Source organism: Porites lutea, chromosome 1 (genome assembly GCF_958299795.1).
Source record: "Porites lutea chromosome 1, jaPorLute2.1, whole genome shotgun sequence".
NCBI lineage: Eukaryota > Metazoa > Cnidaria > Anthozoa > Scleractinia > Poritidae > Porites > Porites lutea.
Window position 1 is genome coordinate 56092789 of NC_133201.1, and position 20861 is coordinate 56113649.

A 20861-nucleotide genomic window follows, 5' to 3' on the forward strand; every position below is an offset into this window, starting at 1 on the left:
ACATTATTACTACTTGCTTATTTATTTCATATCTATTTATTTATTTATTTATTATAATTAGCAAAGGTTTCCCATTAGGCAATAATAATCATTTGAATCATTTTTGGTGAAAGAAACCAAATGTGTGTTAGGGTTTCAAGACAAGTTATCACAACTTCATATGCATCCTCAAAGAAACTTTTATTTCCATTTCTTGTTAACCCTTTAAGCCCCAATATCCACATACAAATTCTCCAAACTGATCTCTATACATTTCCTTAAAGAATGGGTTGAGAGAATTTGATAATAGATCAAGGCATTTTCTCCTGTGTGATCATTTTATTAATTCTCAAAACTTATCTCTTGACAGTGTATGGATATTGTTTGGAGAAATTTGATCTCAGTCACTATTGGGATTAAATCTATTCAAACCCTGTGTATTCTGTAAATTTTGTCAGCACTTGAGTTGTGTCAAATAAATTTTGCTACTGATAGTGAGCAACTCAAAAGAGTTCATGTGTTTTCCTCACTTTTTACCCATGCCAGCAAGAGAGAAAAACTCCTTTCCTTTTTCCCTTTAAACCCAGCTTTCACTCTGACCCACAGTAAATAAGGGAGAGCTACAATGCAGTTCTAACTTTTATGTCATTCTGTGATGTGACCATTGTGTTTTCATTTTACAATTTTAATGAGATTTTGAAATGTTGTTTAGGTTTGACTTTGGAAATAGGATTAAGTTGTCGCTGGGCCCAGCCTTTGCAGAAAAATGGCCATGTGGTACAGAAACAATGGGTGGGACCTTGAAGGGAAAGGATATTAGCTTTTTGAATGATGTTATCTCTTTGTTTTTCTTGCCCCACTTCATTGTTTGTGTTCCAGCAACATGGTTTTGTCCCATGTGATCATATTCTGCAAAGAGCCCATAATATCATAATTACAACACTGCAAAAATATTTGGAGAATTACAAGACCATCTCCCTCTAATAATATTATATCTCTATATAACTTGCAATATTGCTCTGTGTACCACTGCCCAATCTCAGATATAAAATCAAAATAGCAGAAACAAATAAATAATAAATAATATTATGCAGACCATTTCAGTAAACAAGAAGACCTGGAGGCTTAGGTTGACAAAATACAGTGATTTGTTAATAATGTCCAACCATGCCTGGATCTCATTCCATCGTTTGCAGAGTAGGAAATGTGTGCTACACATGAATCTTGTTGTTTAATATCAAAAGTAAAACTATTTTAGTCTTTAAGATCGGTTCCTAAAATTCAGTTCCCCCTTATGATAAAAAATTAATCTTCTGGAAAAATTTCAAGCTTGTACTAGCATCCTTCAGGTCGAACTTCTTTCCACCAGTTATATGGATACAGGTGCTTCAATATTTCAATGCCTCCTTTTGGAATGGAGATATTGAAGAATCCAAACTTTGTTTTTGGCAATTCTGGCTCCACAACCCATTTTGGAAATGAATGATATGTCCTGTAGTTCAGGGCAAAAACCCACGACTCCAGTCCTCTTCTTCTCATTGTTCCCCTATCGTCGTAAAATGCAAATAAATCCACAGATAACCACAGACCCTCTTTTGAAATGACAATAGTTCCACTCTGAAGCCATTTGTTAGTCACTGTTAATCCTGCTGCTTTAAAAGGGGCCACAAATTCACTCATCGTCATGTCAGCAAATACACCTTCACCTTCAAATCCAATGTCAACATCATTGTCCCATGGAAGGGGTCTGCCTATGCGTAGTGCACCCCAGATTGAGCCATACATTAACCAATGTCTGATACTCATGCCGTCTAATATCTTGTGAATTTGATATGTAAGGTCAAGAAGCTGATTCATTTCTTCCTCACTGCTACGACACCTAACAACTGGTTTCCAAAATCTGTTGGTGTAGTAACCAAAATTTTGTAGGTTGATGTAAAAATAGAGTCCCACTAAAGCCAGCAGAATTACAATACGAATGATTAGTCTTCGCCTCCTTATTCTCATCTGTGCATCTGAACTGGTCTCACTAGGACCACCGCACACCTAAGAGAAAAAAGAAAGGGCATTTAACTACAGCTGAGTCTGTCCCTACATAGAATCGAGATCTGGTTAAAAATATAAACCAGTATTTCTGCTATGAAATTTAGTGCTTCTTAGGGTGCATTCAATTAATGGTATTAGACTACACAGCAGCTTTGTTACAAATCTCTACTACCGTGATATTTGGGCCACTGGAGTGTTAGATGCATCAGAATATTTCATACAGCTATATTTCTTGACGCTACAACACAAAATAATGAATGCCAAAACAAGTGATTTCTTTGAGCTTATTCCTTTACTCTCATTCTGGAATAAGGTCAATCAAACGTGTGCTGAGTTCCATATTTTCTATTGATATAAAACTGTGAATTGAATCCTCTATCTCTTTTATCCCATTCAGAGTATTATTTTGATCAGTCATTTTACAGTTTGAGCCTCCCGAACAGACATTCCTAGACCTTTGTCATATGTTACTTCCCCACAACAATGTTTGGGAAGAAGATATTGCGTGACAAGCCAAAAGAATGTGTGCTTGGGAGGCTAGGAAATCCCAAATGGACATTCTACACAATCTGTTTATTTCATATTTAACTTCCTACGGCTGTAAAATCACACTTTGTCTGTGTTAGCCCATGTTTTTTTTATAGCAATATTCCTTGTTTGTATACAATGTTTATGTTATTCAAATTTGCCAACCACTGAAACAAAAGAACCCATTGTCTCAAGAGCCAATTAAACCCTGGTTGGCACATTAATGTCCAAAGGTGACGTAATGCAAAATATTGCTATACCCATACTGCATTAATTATACACAGTCCACAGTTGACAGTCTGTAATTCATATTAACTACTATACACCACTGATATATGCTCCTGGGCCAAGTTGTTCAAAGCTGGGTAAAGATAACCCAGGGTTAGTGCGAGATTTGAATTCGGATTTGAAACCTTAAAGGGCATTTCACTTTTAATTCTTTTTGTCTACAAGTTGATGATTAGAAGCTCTAAAAATAGCAGAGAAAATTATCCGAGAAAATGCTTTTGAACACAAGAAAAAGAAACCTGGGTTAAATTTAACCCTGGGTTAAGCGCTAATCGGCCTTCGAACAACTGGGCCCTGGGTTGCAACCATTAATTTTACTGAGAATACCAGTAATTACAGAAAATTGACCACAAGCTCTCACTGTATTTCTTTCAGCAGAAAGGCTATGTCGATCAAATAAGAAAAAAAATAAACTACATTTTTAAAAACAAAATGGAAGTCATGGAGCTTCATGACTTTTTCTGATAACAGACCCTTCCACAGTTTTGTTAAACTTTTGACATGGACAAGTTAGGAAAAATTTGCTAGTCAACACCACTGGAAAGTGTATGCCTATGACTAAACTTGATGGCCATATTTATAGGAGTTCAGAGACATTCAAATATTTATGTGTTCTGTAACAAAACGAGAGCCAAGTATGCAAGCACTTGCAAAACCACAGGACACCCAGATGTACTCAGTGTTACTATTTCTAAACCAATCACACATTTAGGGATCGCCCCTCCCGTAGCAAGTGCTGTTTTGTGAAAATCTTGTTGCGTAAATGCAGTTATTAACATTGAATATTCAATCTCGTAGTATGCCTATCTGTTACGCGGCTTATGGCAGGGCGAAAAGGTCAAAGTGGATCTATCGATTATTCAGGAATTTATGGCCCTTCAAGTTAAGATGAGCTATTTTCCCTGTAACCAGCCTTTACTGATTATTAAGTGTTAACTACCTATGGGTTGACAAAATGTCATTTAAACTGGCCACGAACAACAAGGAGACGTTAAGGTATAGATATGTGAGCTTTGTTTTGTAATATTTTGATGTTTAGGTTCCATTTAGTCTGATCCATTGATACAACCTTTGGCTGTAGCAGCACACAAGATCGGGGTGTTGAATTTGAAAAGAAAGGGCCAATCCACACTAGTGAAAAAGCTGTTGATTTAGGCAAATTTTCTGTCATCACCAACGCAAATGCGGAAGGTTTGTCGTGATTTTATAAATTTTATCCTGGCAGTCTTCAAAGGCACTAAGACAAAATTCGTCCCAGGCAAAACTGGACAAAATTGTCTCTTAAATAAACAAAATAGTGTTTTTCTTGTCAATTGTTTGTTTCCATAATTCGTTCCATTAAAGTAATGACAGATGTAATGGCCTGATAAGAGTAAACAAGTTCCAGTGGAGATAACTTTTTTTCAAACCAAAATTGTCACCCTATCATTTTCGGGTAAAATTCCAATTTGTCCGCTCGTACTGGGGATCGGCCCAAACAGAGGATCGATCGTAATTTCAGTTAAAAATTAACCAGGATAATTAATCATAGGAAATGATATAATGGTAAAGGAATATTTAATTGGAACTATTATATATATATTTTTGCCTCCCCTTCAGTCAAAGATAGTCGACTCTCTTTTAGCTCTAGCTCTGATCCTCTCTTTGTCAAAAACGTACGTGACCGGTAGTGAGATGGAGTACGTCTTGGCTGCCTAGCCTGTAGCGAAACATTTTGCGAGGAAGCGTCTTCTGATGTACATGTAGCAAGCAAATCGAGCAAAGGCCAATAAAGTGAATTCGATAACGCTAGCATGTAACTCAGGACGCCGTTTTCAATTTATTCCTCACTTGACTAGTTTCGAAGAGGGCATATTGATCAACGATGACGTAAGCTTACAAAAGCCAATGAAGCTTGGAACGTCTTTTTCATTTTAACTACCTCACCCGACTTTGACTTCTCAGTGTACGACAAAAAGCGAAAAAAAAAAAACAAATAACTAATTCAAACAACTTACCCTAAACTAATCTGTTATAAAGATTTCCATGAACATTCAGTGTCTTTATGTCTTTACCGCTGGAAACGCCGCCATTACTACTATCCCATTATACTTTGCGGTCTTATACTTATGACCGGCATACCACTGCAGGGGGTGGCTGAGTGTTTTTAGGGTGGGGAGGGGTACGTACTCATTCAACCTTTGCAGGGGAAACCTTTCAAAGCATCAGTGACCAGAAAACAGCTCGACTTGCTTCAAAAGGCGATTTTCCACTGATATTTAAAGTCATGCTGCTACAGTGATTTAAGCATAAGGAAAGCATGCTTCTGTTTTCAGTATACCACTCAAGTAACAAATGGATTACTAGGGGCTTTCACATGAAATAAGCCTTCCCTCTCTAATAAGCCCCACTCTTCAATAAGACTTTTAAAGTCATTCAAACATTGCGGGAGAGAATAATATAGGGAGCTTGAGCAAAGCACTTCAACCGGACGACGGTTTTGTTTTGCATTCTTGGGCAGTTGTTTTCTTTGCACGGGGGAATTTTCTTCCTTGTCAAGTTTTCCGCTTAACTGAAGTGTCCTTCTTTTAATCCAAACCTTTCAAGTTTTGAACAAGGACAATTTTCAATCAATAAAACTTGTAAAAAAACTTGTCATCCCCTTGTCAAGTTTTGCAATTTGTTTAGCTCGTGTAAGAGGGAATAGAAGGTTTCAATGGCAGTGAAGGCATCATTGCTGGTTTCAATGGAGACCATATTTGTTTTCACATAAAAGCTGTTGAGTTAAAATGATGAAATCCTGTAACTAATATTTCTAAACTAAGACTATTAAATTCCTAAACTAGAATAAAAGCAACAACAAAAACAAGAGACTTACTACTACTACTACTACTACTACTACTACTACTACTACTACTACTACTACTACTACTACTACTACTACTACTACTACTACTACTACTACTACTACTACTACTACTACTACTACTACTACTACTACTACTACTACTACTACTACTACTACTACTACTACTACTACTACTACTACTGCTACTGCTACTGCTACTGCTACTGCTACTGCTACTGCTACTGCTACTGCTACTGCTACTGCTACTGCTACTGCTACGACTACTATAATCAATTCACAACGACGATTTTTAGCACAACACGGCGTTGCAATGTTGGAACAGTGTTGTAACTATTTGAAACAATGTCGCAACAATGTTGCAACGCTGTGTTGCTCTAAAAATCGTCGTTGCGAATTGTCTCGAGTAACATCGCCCGCAGCTAGCAAGGCTATTCGAGGTAGGACAATGAGTGCAAAATATTAAATTAAGACTAAGGCTAACTAAGGAAATATATAAAGATATTTATAAAGATATTCAGCTTTGTATGACCTAACTACATCTGTCTAATGTACCTTTTAAAAGAACAAGACCTGGAGTCCGCTTGTTTCACGCTTCATTCAGGAGCCAATCAAATTTGATGGGCTCCTGCTTCATTTGAAAGTTGTTCCAGGGCATAGCACCACTGCTATGTTAAAAAGTAACCCTGTCACGGCGGAGATGGTAGTTAACCTGATCGACATTCCTAAAAAAAAGGGTTCTTAAGGCCGGGGGACGAGTGTGGTCATTTAGTGTTTCATAAGTTAATATTAATATTGACTTGCAAAGAGCCGCATTGCATCAAGTGCATGCCACAATAGAGAGGCAATTTAGATCGGCGGAGCACGTATCATGACTGCATCTGTAAGATCTTTGGCAGCACGCCGTAATTCTCGTGATTGTAATCTCTTTAGCTTAACTTTTAGTAATTGGATGCATGTTGCCGGTCCCACACAGAACAATAAATATTTATAGTCAGGCTGTACCAACCTCTCATAGATTGTGTCCGGAGAAGTGCTATCTGCACGAACAAACTTTTTAATAGTCTTCATGGCTCCTATGCCCGAGCTAGCCATATTACAGGGATCTTTTAGACATGAAAATCCCAGCAAAGTTTTTCACCCCTATCCTTAGGAACTTATATTTGTGCTAGTTTGTGATATAGGTTGATTTAATCACCCTTTCGGTTTACCCGAAATTAACATACAGTTCAGAAGTCTAGGGCGCATACCGGACAATTCTGACTTCAGGAAATGGCAAAGAAATACCCCAGCTTCCTCCAGCTGCTGTGCCAGAGAAATAATACGTTCATGCAAAAGCCACAGCGGTGATTGAGTTTCGGGCCATGTTTCCCGCCTTTTATCAAATGCTTGCGGCGCCCTCGCTTTCGCTCCACGGAGGTTCGCGAGTTGAATCGCAGTTATTTAACGAGCTGCGAGATTGTTGAAACCATAAGAGAGCTTTCTTTTAGCATAGAAAAGTGAACACTCCGGAAACTGGAACAGAATAGCTTCGTAACTTGCAACTAAAGAGGATTGTAGAGCTGCTTCAATGGGAGGGGTAACTAATAGTTCCCCAGTTCACGCAGTGAACACGTAGCCTCTCGATAACGTCTGCTCGCAAGATGTGTAGCGGCAAATTTTAGCATTTTAGTACACTTTTTGTAAATGGTAATTCAAACAAACAGTGTTATTGCTGTTGTTTTTGCGGCCTGCTCAACGGGGGAAGGCTGTGTGTGTAAATGTGCATGCTACGAGGAAATTCAGATAGGATAATCAGAGATGGCTATCATCCAAATGCTATAAAATGGTTAAGGCGATCTATCCAAATTAAAAAGCGGCAGCGCTATAAAAGTTTGCATCTGTTCGGTCATTCAAAACCGGCCTTAAGAATTTTTTAATTTCTTGGGCGGCTTTCCAAATTTTTCCTGAAAATCTCAGACTCAGATCAAACGCTGTACTTCGCAGGCATGAACTGGACTTAACAACAGTTTGAGTCGACGTAAATTGTTAGTTCGCCTGTTTGGTCAAAACCGTTATTAACTAGAAGAAACCGAACTTTAAAAAAGAAATCTCAGAAACTGCTCTTGTTAAATACGGCGTTTGATCCAGTTTTACAGTCCCTTGTACGTAAGTTCGGCTGATCTCGCCCCAGGAATCCAGGACCGTATTTGACGCGGGATTGTATTTGGATCTGCTAAGGCGTTTTTTATAGCGCCAATTCCAGCCGTGAACAGCGCCTCAGCTCATCCAAAAGCAATCAGCTTTGCCTTTCAGCGCTGATGTGACTTCACCGGTTGAAAAGCCAAACATGGAGTCAATTGAGTTCGGCTCATTAACGGTGTTTGAGCCGGTCCTTTGATGTTTACGAATTCAAGTGATTTCTGATAGACGTAATAGCTCTTTCCATCACTATTTTTGGTGCTGGTCAATAGGCAAAAGGATAAGAACTGAGGATTTTGTAATGTCCTTGTAACTACCATTTTTTATTTGTATAACTTTTAAAACAAAAGTGAAAAAAAATTTATGATCAAGGTGAACAAATACAGAAATAAATATTGGATCCAAAGAAGCGAATTTCCATACTTTTAAAATGAGGAAAGAATACCTTAATCTTGGTCAATGATACGAAAATTTTAGATTTGCAAAACGTACAGTTCCACTTTCGACACGTTTCACGTCATTATTGCCGCTTGCTGCTGGTGAGGACATCTGCGGTCTACCGCATTCAATAAAATAACAACGATCTCTTTGATTAAACTATAATTAGCCATTATCGTCTTTAAGATAAAAAGTTCTTCATTTTCGGTTGTCTAGAATAAACAAACTGACCGCGATTCAATCGCGTGCCCAGAGTCTTTTGGTGACCAAAAAGCCAGAACTGGGCTCTGGGTACGACATTGACCGCGATTCCTTGTATTTGCAGATTTTATCACGACAGTTGTTTGCCTCCACTCCCCCTCCCACCCCATGAGAAACCACGTGACATTGCTTTTATCCTGTCAGTCCTTAACAATTCCGAGGACAGCCAAAATTGGACGAGATGGCTGCCATATTGGCCTGGCTTGGGTTGTTCAAACGTTGAATAGCGCTCAGAGTACTCAGTATCCACCAGATAAATCACTATCCAGCGGATAAGTGTTAGGGAAACTAATTGCGCTATCCACCGGATAAAGATTTATCCAGTGGATAGCGTTATCCACCTTTTGAACAACTGGGGCCAGGTCAAGAACAAAAGAATTCCTCTCCACTGGGGAACTAAACTCAATTTTCGGGTAAATTCTTCGAAAAAACCTTGTTGTATTGAAAACCAATATGGCCGCTTTCACGTGGTTGCAAACCAAGAATAGGACAAATAAAGCTAATATTATCATACTTTTTTAGAAAGGGCAATTATTGTTATTATGGTATTGCATATTGTATAACTAAACTTGTTATCTATTAATTTTTCTATTCCCTTATTAAGTTCTATTAGTTAAATACATCGAAATTTTTTAAAAAATTGTTATTATGTTATGTTATTTTTACTGCGCACGGTATATTGTACAAAGGTGTACATTTGTTTAAATTTTGGAATAAGTTCAGTTTAGTTTTTTTTAGGAATAAGCTTGCAAAAACATACGCTAACGTGAAAATTTTGATTGTTATAGTTCATTTCCTTAATGCCGAAGGGCTAAGTATAAGTTGTTACACTACGCTACTTCAGGAGCCAGTCTACTTGCATTAATAAAAGTTAGTAATTTTATACATGACTTGTTGTACGATGGAAGTTCCGTTCGTCTAATATCGAACTTGAATAGTTTTCTCACTTCACACTCCACACAAGTGAAAAAAAAACCGACTATCTTCCTGAAAAATGCATGTAAGTTAAGTTAATATAACTGGACGAAATGGTCTTCAATAGTGACGTTTTTAACACTTGGAGAGTTTTTCAACCTTTCAACTTAGAATTATAAGTTCGTGACGGAATTAGAAAGGATAAAATTCATGCATAATTGACTACATTACTTTATATATATATATATATTGACGTTGCAACCAGTTTTCGTATTCCAGTCTTGCATAGTAAAGTAACACGTGTTCTTTAAGTCATGCCATCTTTCTACTTTTTTCTCGGTTTTACAATCCTAGGCACGGTTTGTTTACAGTGGGCGAATAGCGTCCAACCCGACGTAGAAACAACTCGCGATTTTGCCTCGATTCCGGGTCATTTGGAAGAGCTTGGCGCGAAGAACACAAAACGTTCTGTCGAAGTGATTCAAAGTTTTCCAGACCCTGAAACATTTTTCAGAACATACGTGGACGGAAGTAAACCAGTTCTGATCCAAAATGGAGCAAAAATGTCGTCGGCATTTGAAAAATGGACGGATGAGTATTTCTTGTCGCTTCCCGAATCGAGCGACCACAAAATCCAGGCGGAACAAAGAAAGAAGGAGAAGAGAACAGTTCCTCCAGAGGAAATGTCCTTTAGTGATTTTGTCAAGACGTACACGGAAAAGGATATCTATATGGTCAGCAGTGTTCCTGAATTTATACGGTGGGTTATTGAAGTTAGTTCTGTTTAAAAATCATTGTAAATCTCGGTATAAAGAAGTTGATTTATGCGTTTTTACTAAGATGAATGTCGTACTATTGTTGCACTGCTAATATCCGTCGTTTACAGTTGACTGATTTTGTCGTAATATCTTTTGTTTAGTTCCAAAATAGCTTGTTATTAAAGGAACTATGTCACAAGGATATTGCTGTTTAGGGTCACTTCTGTGCTAAAACTTAAGTTGGGCCAACTTTTTAAAGTTTTAGTCCGTGTCCATCATCATCATCCGAAGCAAAAGGAAACTGGAAGAGTTTCAATGCCTACAGTTAGCCTATAAAACAGCCGATATTTCGCGACGCTACCACTGGTTTAGCTTGGTTTCCCCGCGAAATCCCGTCTGAGAAATGAGCGCAGAAATTCCATACTGATGATGCGTCACTACCCAGATCTGAGTACTACTTTTGATTGGTCGTGCCGCTTGAGAAGGTTGCTTCAATCAATCAGAAGCACTTCCCAGATCTGGATAGTAACACGTTTGGAATTCCCCGCTCGTTTCTCAGACATCATTTCCCGGGGAAACCAGTGGTGGAAATGTCGGCTGTTTTCTCAGGCTAAAATATAGTCTGAAAAAACAAAACTGGACCATTGTTTTTGGATACCAAAACACTTTTTACCTTTTTAAAAATATAGCAACATGACCGAAATAAAAGTTAGGCCACCGCTCAACTGTTCGTGGTTACCCGTACTAACTGTTCATCCTTCAGTCACGGATTACATATACAAAAACGGGAAATTAACTTTTTTCACAGGGTGTTTTACGATCCTGTGGGCTCCAAACGTCCTTTTCCAAAAAGACTAAGATGTGAAAATAAACCACCCCCGCCGTTTTGCCTCATTGTTGGATAGTTATAGCACAAGAGGACTTTAATTAGAAAAAAACACTTAAGCTTTTTTCCGCGTTACTTTGTTCAGTGTATTCATTTACGTTTGTATTCAATCATGTGTGTATTTCTAGCCTAGCAACTAGACATAAGCGCAATAATATAATCCATGATCAACAATGATTGTGGTCCAGAGATGCAAATAATTATAGCAAATCTAGCAAAAAATGGCCACAGGGTTGGCGTAAATCCAAAATTCAAATAAAATGTTATTGCACGCAATAGCAAACATGGCAAATGTCTCAAAAAAAAGAAGCCGATTCCTCTGCATGAAATTTTCTGTGCCTGGCTTGGGGCACAAGCCAGTAATTACTTTTTCATTTTTATATCATGTAGGAAAGATATAGTACTTCCTCCCCCTCTGTTGTGCAGAGATATCACGGAAGCGGACATGATAGCCGACGCGGTAAGTAATAACCAGCTGATATCAGTGTAATATTATCAGATATTATAACAATATGCATAATATGTGCCCAACAGGGGATTACTGCGTGGCTGTGTAGTGTGACCATTTGGACCAAGGGTAAGGGAGCTTAAGGGGTTGGACCTCCGTATTGAGCCTCTCCGTATAATTTTTTTGTTTATCCCCTCGGACTTATTGAACTCTTTCAGTGTTATTGTCCTTCTGACAGTATATTCTCTCTGATTACAGGTGATGTGGTTTAGCAGTGGAGGAACCAAATCTGTCTTACACCTTGACGATGGACTTGATAATATCAACTGTTTGTTCAGAGGGACTAAGGAACTATTATTTATTGATTACCAAAAGTACAAACACGTGGTACGCTAACTCATTTAACATCGTATTTTATATACTACATTTACAATACATCCTCTAGAATGACCCGCTGATAGCCAGAGGGAGGCGCTATTTTGTCCAACGGGCCATTTCCGAGTTGCCCCAGCCACTGTTTGAAAGCGAGGCTGAGTAAATGAGTTTTTAATTCTCACGCAAATAAAAATCATTTTCCCAAGAAAGGTTTTACTTTTAGCCTCGTCATGAGAGTTTTTGGAACTCGGAAATGGCCAGTTCCCCCTCCCACGTTGAGTACTTCGAAAATACTCCCAGCTCGTTCTGATATAGGCTTTCAAAAAAGTCCTTCGTTCGATTCTTCGTCGCTAGGTTGACCGCTTTGCGGCCTTATGAGCTCGCTCCGCTCGCTGAGAAATTCGTGAGTTCGATATGTAGCAAGACTATAGTTCTGATAGGACGCCATCTACCGTCGACGCCATAAGTGGATTTAGTTTGTTGTTGGTTCTCTTCTTTGATTGCTCCGAGAGGTTTTTCTCCTTCCGGTTTTCTTATCTCCTCAAAAACTAACATTTTCAAATTCCAATTCGACCATAAGGAATCATGTAGACAAAGAACCACTACGTGGATGTGCTGCCTTTGAATTTTTATTCATTATTCTTCATCTATTATTTACGCTTCTGTCGAGTACTTTACAAGACGATACAGTAGTCTTATACGGATAGTTTGGCTTTAGAAAGTTGTTCAGGGAGGATTTTATTTCAGCTCTCCCCAGGACATCTCAAATTTAGAGAGGAAATCGTTGAAAAAACTTGTTTTTAAAACATATTTTGGATTGATGAAGAAATGTTAGACTCCTGAACGATTTTCATAATTGCATAATTATCAGTTCCCGGGTTGATTACGAACAAAATGACCAGCTGCCAGTTGACTCGCCAGCTCAGTTGGTTAGTGCGCCTCACCGGTATCACGCGCAGTGCTCAGGATTTTGAAAAACCTTGAATGAAACCGAATCCCGGCAAGCCTGAGATTTTTTCAGGCCTTGTTTTTGCAACAGCATAAGGTGCGTATTTAACTGGGATGATCTTCTCTGCATTTATTTCCTGCTTCATCCCGCAATTCAAATATATCAGTACATTAAATCATTCCTTGATAAAACAACGACATGACACCGGTTCTTCACTCAAGATATCTGTACTCTTTATAGTACCAGTTATTCTGGGTTAAAAATGTAGTTTTTCCCTCGGAGATTTAGGACCCTATGGCTGTTTTTTGATAAACTCTAAATCATGGTTGTGATAAAGTCTTTGAAACCCTCTTGAAAAACATGCAATTTGGCCAAGCTAGCCAACATAAGACTAAAAAGGTTTCTCACTAGATAAAAAAGAGGCCAATATTCATGTATCTCGGACTAACAAAGCTTGGCCAATAGAGCAGCTTTTATTTAATTTTCTGCGTAAACAAAAAAGGCTACTTCTAGCCCCATCTTGCCTGCTGGGTAGCCAAAGAGAATTAGCTGCAGCTAGGGATATGATAAAATAACCTGAAATGCATATTCCAATATAAATCTAGTTTAATCGGTGTGAATGGGTTTTTAGATTCTAAGACGAGTACGACAACAAGTACGAGATTTCCTCAATACTAAGAAGTGCTCGCGCGTAAACCGGCGTCATTTTGGCGAGAGAACGTGGTAGTCGTCGTCACTCTACTAAGAGTTTTAACGAGAATGTCGAAGTTGGAGGAAACAAGTCATCAAATGTTAGAAATTTTATCATTTTGCGATCGGGAGAGGGAGTAACCTCCTTCACTAAAGATAACAGTGCTTTTTCTAGAGAAAAATGGTAAAATGAAGCTTTCCGGGAAGTCTATATTTTGATAATACGCGAAAAACCTTTAAGGCATATCTCGTACTCTTAAGAAGTCGTCCCCGTCCTTGAATCTAAAGGTCTCTATTAGCTGGGTAATAACGAATTTTTCTAAATATAAGATAATATTTCTTTAAAGGTTCCCATTGATTTTCCGGCGGAGGGCTATTCTGGTGTCGACGTAGACAGGTATATATAAGAAGGCTATACACTTTTATTTTTATCCATCCAAAATATTCCTCTCTCATGTTTTGATTGGCTTGAGTCCCACAGCTAGTTCTTGATAGCTAGTTAGAGTTAGTGAAATTTGAAAGGTGTTTGCTTTTATTTTGCGATTTACATCAATGGTAAAAAATCAGATAGGATATCATCTGAGCTGTTTGGTGCAGTTGCAAAAAAATGGCGGACGATTACACACCTTATGCGTAGATGAAATAACCGAGACAGAACATGATATATAGCGCTCAAAAAACAGACCACCAAGTTGAGAGAGTTGTAATCGCTGAAGTCTAAGATAGAATCTCCAGCGGTTCTCGGAAAGTCAGTTTTTAAAAAGGATAAACTCATTCTGACCGAGAGAGATTCCCATTATTCTCTATTGTTCTGACCTTTAAATTGCAATTTATTTGGTGTGCGCAATGCGTGACGGTCCCGAAAAATCGGATGTGCTTAAGCAGAAGGCGAGGAGCCCGTTCATTCTCATATCGTCGCGACATTTTTTTCGGTGCTTTAAAACGAAAGCAAGAATTAAGTTTTTGATCTGGCTTATCAGTTTTAGTGTTTGGCACAATCTAACCGCCATGATAAGCTAGCAAAAAAATTAGTTCATTCTCGCAAGGAGCCTAGTCTAAGGTAACCCTGTTCACGCCCCAGACCCTCGATCATGTTTCTCTTTTCTACGAGTGTCTAGGGTGGAGAATGTAGATTTGCGAGTAGCTTTATCGGTGTTGTATTTGTGTCTTTAGGGTGGACTTTGAGAAATATCCTGGACTTATTGACGTGGAATATTACAATGTGACTATGCAGGCAGGGGATTGTCTGTTCATTCCACAAAGATGGTAATTATTCTATTAACTTGAATTCTAGAAAAACTGGATGTGAAATAAAACGCCGAATCATTGTCAGTCAGAATCATCTTTCCACGCAGTGCATTCGAACTACTGAATGATTTCGAGGGACAAACAACACACTAAAAACAATAAAAAACAATTGAAATAAGTAATAAAAATTAAGTTTTAGAGAGTAGGATTTTGAAGGTGTCCTTGCTTTTGGCCAGAGAATATTTTACATTTTGAGCCGTTTTGGATAAGGTGCCCAATTAATTCTGATAGATATATAAAAAATATTGTAGTCGTGAAAATCGCATATTGCAATCATTGACATTGCAAAAAAAAAGATTCTCCGAAAGTATTGTTCACGCCAATTTACGACCGTCTCGTGACATTTTGCGAAAAGAATAGGTACTAGTACCTGTTGCTGCCCTGTCCTCACTAATGCGTTTTCGTTGTCATCGAAAACGTATCGATCGATTCGTGTCCACACTAACGTTTTCATGCCGTCTCGACTGTCCACAAAACGGTATAAAATTGCTCGTTGTGACGCAAGTTGAACTCTTTGCGCCTGCTACAATAACACGCGCCTGCGATATTTTCGGTCGTTCTTTTCATTCGATGCGTTTTCGACCGTCTACACTAATACGATATGTATGCGTTTTCGTTTTGATCCACTTAGTTTCACAAGCGTTTTCAAATCGATGCGTTTCCGATGAAAACGCTCAGCGTATTAGTGCGGACGGAAGGCCTAAACGCGTCGAATTGTATGCGCCTTAGTGTGCGCGGGGCCTAAGGACACTCTTCTTTTACCCTAGACAATGATTCCACTGAAACTCGGTAACAACTGGTAAATTTGTTGATGCTGAGAATGTCTAAAAACCTGACACTAGCAATATGAGTTTGTTTTGCTTTTGAAAGGTTTCATCAAGTTCGGTCGTATGGACGAAACATAGCTGTGAATCTATGGTGGCATCATTTTCCGAAGTTCATACCACAGTACTGCGATGGAATGGAACTGAATCAGACGCTAGAAAAGTTCAATTTTACCTCACTGGATGAGTTAATGGAGTCAAGAGAACAAGACATGTTGTAAGTACGAGTGAAGGTGAATTTTTACTCCAGCTTTATTTTTTATGTGCGCATGGGGGTAAACTTTAACTGATTTTACTAATGGCTTATTTAAATAGAGACAAAATATAAAGGGTAGCAAACATAAATTAAAAGTTGAGAGAGGTATTTAACTTTTATGTTTACGCGCGAGAATGGAAATTCACCTTAAAAGTAGTTATTCAAAGAGTCTGTACGGGCGGACTTCCGTACGCTGACATCATAGGCACATTTTCTGGGATAGATAGGTTTCCTGTCCATTCTCTTTTAGGTATGGGGCACCCCTGCGGCTATGACGCTCCGCTATGACGAGGAATCCAAAAGGTAACCTCGTTCTCGAGGAAGGAAGAGAACTGAAAGGAAACCCTGGGAACGAGGTTGTCCAAAAGAAGGCGTGAAATTGTTGGGAACAATTTGCTGACTTTTCCATTTGTAACAAACGCTTGGTTTTCAAATACTGAAAGCAGAGGCTAAACTTTCGCGGCGCGAACTGGCGTGAAAATGAAAAATAATGCGTCTTGTTCGATTACATGTATAGTAATTTCAATTACTATACACGCAGGCGTAAATAACTCCTGGACATCAAAAATTACCACATAATTTTCATATGCAATTATTATAAATAGCTTGTAAGACCACTGTTCGTGACCAATCAATTTTCAGAAATTTATCAGTTAGTAGATCAATATTATGATATCACTACTGAATTAATCAGAAAGGAATGGAGTCCCAAAGTATATGAAAAGTATTATTATTATTATTATTATTATTTAATTTTTTTCCAAGCAAATTGCCTAATCAGCATCGGCGGTGTACGGAAACTGTTACCATACGTGCCACGCTTCACTGAGAACGGCGTGTCTCAGTTTATGAACGTATATGAAAGTTTGATCTTCGGTATCGCTAGGACGACTTCGTGAATATTATGCTCTTTAGATCCGTGTCTAGGGTACGGGTCTTTTCAAAAATGTGGTTAATTTACATCAACAATAATCATCAAAACAAAAAAATTAAGAAGAAATAATATTCGTTGAAAAATTGACTAGCACTTAAGAACTGCAAAATGACCTTAAATAAATCATTAGACCCGAGGAAACCAAATATGTTTCTGAAGATATATTTTAACATATTTCGGTCTCTATGGTGCCTAGCTACGCTTTACAAAGCAAAAGAGTCAGCCTATTTTGGATGTTCTCTGCTTAGCAGAATATGATTTATAACGTGGCCGCTTCTCTACTGTGAAAACTATCGTAAGATAACTATGTAATAATCCATATTGGTTTATAAAACAAGTTGAAATATATACTAACTTCTTTCTCCGAAGGAAAAGGGGTAGCCATACGGTTCGTCTTGGTGATCTCCACACGTTAACCAGTTTAATTGTCTAAAATTGGTCTACAACACCTGTTACTTCTGTTTTCGCTGTTGAATGGCTCATCCCTTTGAAGAAGGACAAAAAATGTTTTCATTCAGTTATTTCGATAACTTTGACTGAACTAGTTTAAAAGCACGAGGGGAACTTACAGTCTCATTTCTGTCACATACCGGTCGCTTACGAGCCGAGATCACGCCGGGCCGAGCGCTAGCAAAGATCATTGTTCACTCGTGCCAGTCTCGACGAGCACGGCTGATTTGGTTATTTAACGCTGAAGATCACCTCTTTGACTTAATGGAATAATTGAAAAGGAAATGCTGGACAATTGAAACAGAAGTTTTCTAAATTAATCTCACTGGTACTGATGGTCATAATAAGTATTTTGCTGGTCACTTTGAGTTTGATCAAATGTTTGTTTGCTAGCTCTTACTATCGTACGCCATCTCTACCCTTTTTATTTTCCAATAATTATGTCTACCTATTTGTTTTCTTTCTTGTTAGTAATCATTATTACTAATGTTTTTATTTCATTTTTTCTGGAACGCGTAGTTTGTCCTATCGATGCCCTTTCCATACCTGTTGAGGAACGCTTGTAAACAAATCAGTCTGAATAAAATAATTGCGATTATGGGTTTCTGCCACTAATTCATGCATATTCAGGTTGTTCAAAACTAATCTAACAATGTTTGAACAACTTTTTGCAGAAACCATTTGCAGCGCTATCTTCGGAAAATGAACGAAATTTCGTACAGGATATTTGTAAGAAGATTAAGAAAGGTATTGTCAGCTGGTGATTTTTTAGGCATATAAATAAATTCTCGACGTGCAGGTAATACAGCTTTTTATAAGTAATTATTCCGGGATTAATGTGGAAAACACAATAGGCAAAGTCGTTACGTGAGAAAAGAGTTCAATCGAGAATGTTTGGTACTGATCGACATGACCGCCGTAATAAAGTCATGTGAAAACGACCTGGGGATACTCAACATAGTTTTATACTGAGAGGCTTCGCCCCGAGGCTCAACGCCTCACCCTCTTATATACACTTTTTACAGCAAAGGTATAACTCTTTCGTATACCTTCTATTAACAACTGAAATGGTACCCCTTTCTCATACCCTATTTTAGAACTTTGCATCTCATTTAACTGCTGTAAACGCACTGTATGAATATGAATAAATCACAAAACCACATCATTTTCTCGACTTTTTAATAGGCAAAAAAATCATCTTTTAGCCCTTTTTGGCCTTTTTACAGACCGAAATGACAGATTCTCTACCCTTTCATAGACCTGAAGCCTAAAATAGGTACTCCTTTCGGGCGGAGCCACCCCGTACAGGGGGAGTATTCCCCCGGGGGAGAAACAATCGATTGATTTATAAAGGTTCAGGAAAAGGTTTCTGAAGTCTCTGAGGTGTAAAAATGTGAGCGTCACTTGGACCTTTCCTAAATTCTCAAGAAAATGTACTCGAAGAGACGTTCGGAGCTCGAGGAGTTTCTCGAAGTCGTTTTTCATAAAAGGGCACCTTCTTAAAACTCCTCCTCCATATTTTTCGCTGAAAATGATCGGCAAAGTACTTGAAAAAGGGGTGGTATTTTAGGTATCTTACATGATCTACTTGATCTACCAATGGTCCATATCACTCTTTAAATATCAACCTCGACGTCAGAATACTCATTCAGGGTCATTGTCTTCCATCGTTAGTCGTCTGTCCTTTGAACTTTACTGCCACGCGAAACCCTTGTTAAACAAGCAAGGAACTGACTAAATTGAATGATTTTGCTTCTTTTTGCTATTTCCTAAATTTTTGAGTAATTGTCATGTGGGCTTCTATTAGACAGGGGCTTTTATTAGCGAGGGACGTCCAATGCAAACTTTAAAGCGCAAGGGAGGCGTTTATTTGAGAGAGGGCGCTTATTAGAGCATTACGGTATGCCTGGGAATGCTGGGTTTAATCTCTAGTTTTACTAACTTTTTCTTAGGATCCTCAGTTATTTAATAACGACTGGACAGAGTGGACTGAAGAACTGAAGGCAACCGCTAGGAAGGTAACAGAGCAAGGGTATTAAGTTCAAGAAGAATTTAGGAATTTAAAGTGTTGGGACTACGGCAGGTGTAGCTATTTTAGGCGTGAAATTCAGCTCTCACTAACGATCACTCAGTTGACTAACATGGGATTAAATACTACATTAGCTCCTCGGAACGTGTACAGTATTGAAAAGAAAAATTTCGAAAGAGTTTGCCTTAGTTACAGATTCACCGCGGTCAAACGAGAGAACTTCCTGCAAAAGCGAGGGAAAGTACTTAAAAGCTCAGGTTGCTACTTTCACTGTTACAAGCTTGGGATATTACTGGTATGCAGTCTTCCTTTAATTACCTTTTTGTGAGTTTACGCAAAACGTTCTTAGTGTTTAAAAACGGAAACTGGTGTTATTGTCTACGTATGCTACGAATGATACCGAATAAAATTGCAGAATATAAAACAAGATAACGGCTTGCATTGGATGTTTGAACTCGATGGAAGTTATAGAGGTTCAAATCGCATAAATTCCTCATCAGTTGTTTATTGTTCTCCTTTTTCAAGTTGTTTAGACTAATGGATGTGGACCGAGACAAGCATTTTTCTGTTTCTGATCTTCAAGTACTTGAAGAAGAGGATAACAGGGTAAGTGGTCAAGCTGTCGAGAAAAATACATCATTTTGGAACAGGTTCCTATTATTGCAGCGGTTGTTTAGTACTCACACGTTTCCCATCACGTCGTATTTGCCAACTGGTTCAGTACTGCCTCGTTCTGGGGGCCTTTTCTCTCTGACCTACCGACCAATCAGTTCAAAACAAACTCAGCGATCCTGAACGGGTATAAAAAAACATTGAGAGCCTCAGTTTCACAATTAAGGTATGAGTTGATCGGTTGATAGATCGATGAATCCTGACCCCACTCGATTGCTAGATAGACAAATTGATCGGTTGAAAAGAACAATAATTGTTTAGTCTTATTGAAAATTACCCCACTATATAAGGCAATCACACTGGTGAATTTGCGCCCTTCGATGGCCAGGATTGAAACGAATTGCAAAAAAGAAAGAAAAAAACTCCTATGTTGTCGAAAAAAAAAAAAAACGAAAATATTCAGCTGAGCTAATTAACCGAAAAATGTGGAACTCTTCTTTACATAACCCCTTAGAAGGAAAAAAAATTATTTTAGGGAGAAAGTCGAGTAAGTGAAAAAGATTTGTACCCAGCAACCTGGTTTCCATCCGGCCGGTATACAGAGTATAACAAAAGTAGTGTATTTTGTTCCTCAAGAATGAAACTGGAGCTGATCATGAGTTCGTTGGCCTGATCATATGTGACCCGCAGATTAATAATGCTGTAGTTCGCCTTCATTTCGCATTGTTTGCTTTTATTTTTCTGCAGGGGAAGATTAAGGAAATTATGAATGATTTCTATCGGATGGCTGACTTGATCGACAGGGAACGGGAGAAAAAAAACGAGGAAACTGAGAATGGAGTTAGCACGGAGAAAGAAAAT

At 38.4% G+C, this 20861-nt stretch overlaps 2 protein-coding genes across 5 annotated transcripts in view; one reads left to right on the top strand and one right to left on the bottom strand.

The window, feature by feature from the left end:
- Positions 1-163: 163 nt before the first annotated feature.
- LOC140922577 (uncharacterized protein RT0683-like) overlaps positions 164-20861 on the bottom strand; it is a 27792-nt gene continuing 7094 nt past the window's right edge. Inside the window, exons 1-3 of one of the 4 annotated variants that reach the window (XM_073372568.1) lie at positions 17479-17494; positions 17265-17394; positions 164-2025 (exon numbers count right to left, since the gene is read on the bottom strand). In XM_073372568.1, coding sequence (XP_073228669.1) covers positions 1315-2025; positions 17265-17294 — 741 coding nt within the window. In that variant the 5' untranslated portion in view covers positions 17295-17394; positions 17479-17494 and the 3' untranslated portion in view covers positions 164-1314. Of the gene's footprint in view, positions 2026-4838; positions 4919-17264; positions 17395-17478; positions 17495-20861 lie in introns of those variants that run through there. The other 3 variants (XM_073372560.1, XM_073372576.1, XM_073372553.1) reach the window with 3 other exon arrangements.
- The window catches only part of LOC140922557 (bifunctional peptidase and arginyl-hydroxylase JMJD5-like), an 11221-nt gene continuing 133 nt past the window's right edge, over positions 9774-20861 (top strand). Inside the window, exons 1-10 of the mRNA XM_073372536.1 lie at positions 9774-10241; positions 11516-11585; positions 11832-11960; positions 13935-13984; positions 14761-14853; positions 15766-15936; positions 18034-18106; positions 19312-19377; positions 19914-19994; positions 20748-20861. The exon at positions 20748-20861 is cut by the window's right edge and continues 133 nt beyond it. Coding sequence (XP_073228637.1) covers positions 9796-10241; positions 11516-11585; positions 11832-11960; positions 13935-13984; positions 14761-14853; positions 15766-15936; positions 18034-18106; positions 19312-19377; positions 19914-19994; positions 20748-20861 — 1293 coding nt within the window. The 5' untranslated portion in view covers positions 9774-9795. The remainder of the gene's footprint in view (positions 10242-11515; positions 11586-11831; positions 11961-13934; positions 13985-14760; positions 14854-15765; positions 15937-18033; positions 18107-19311; positions 19378-19913; positions 19995-20747) is intronic.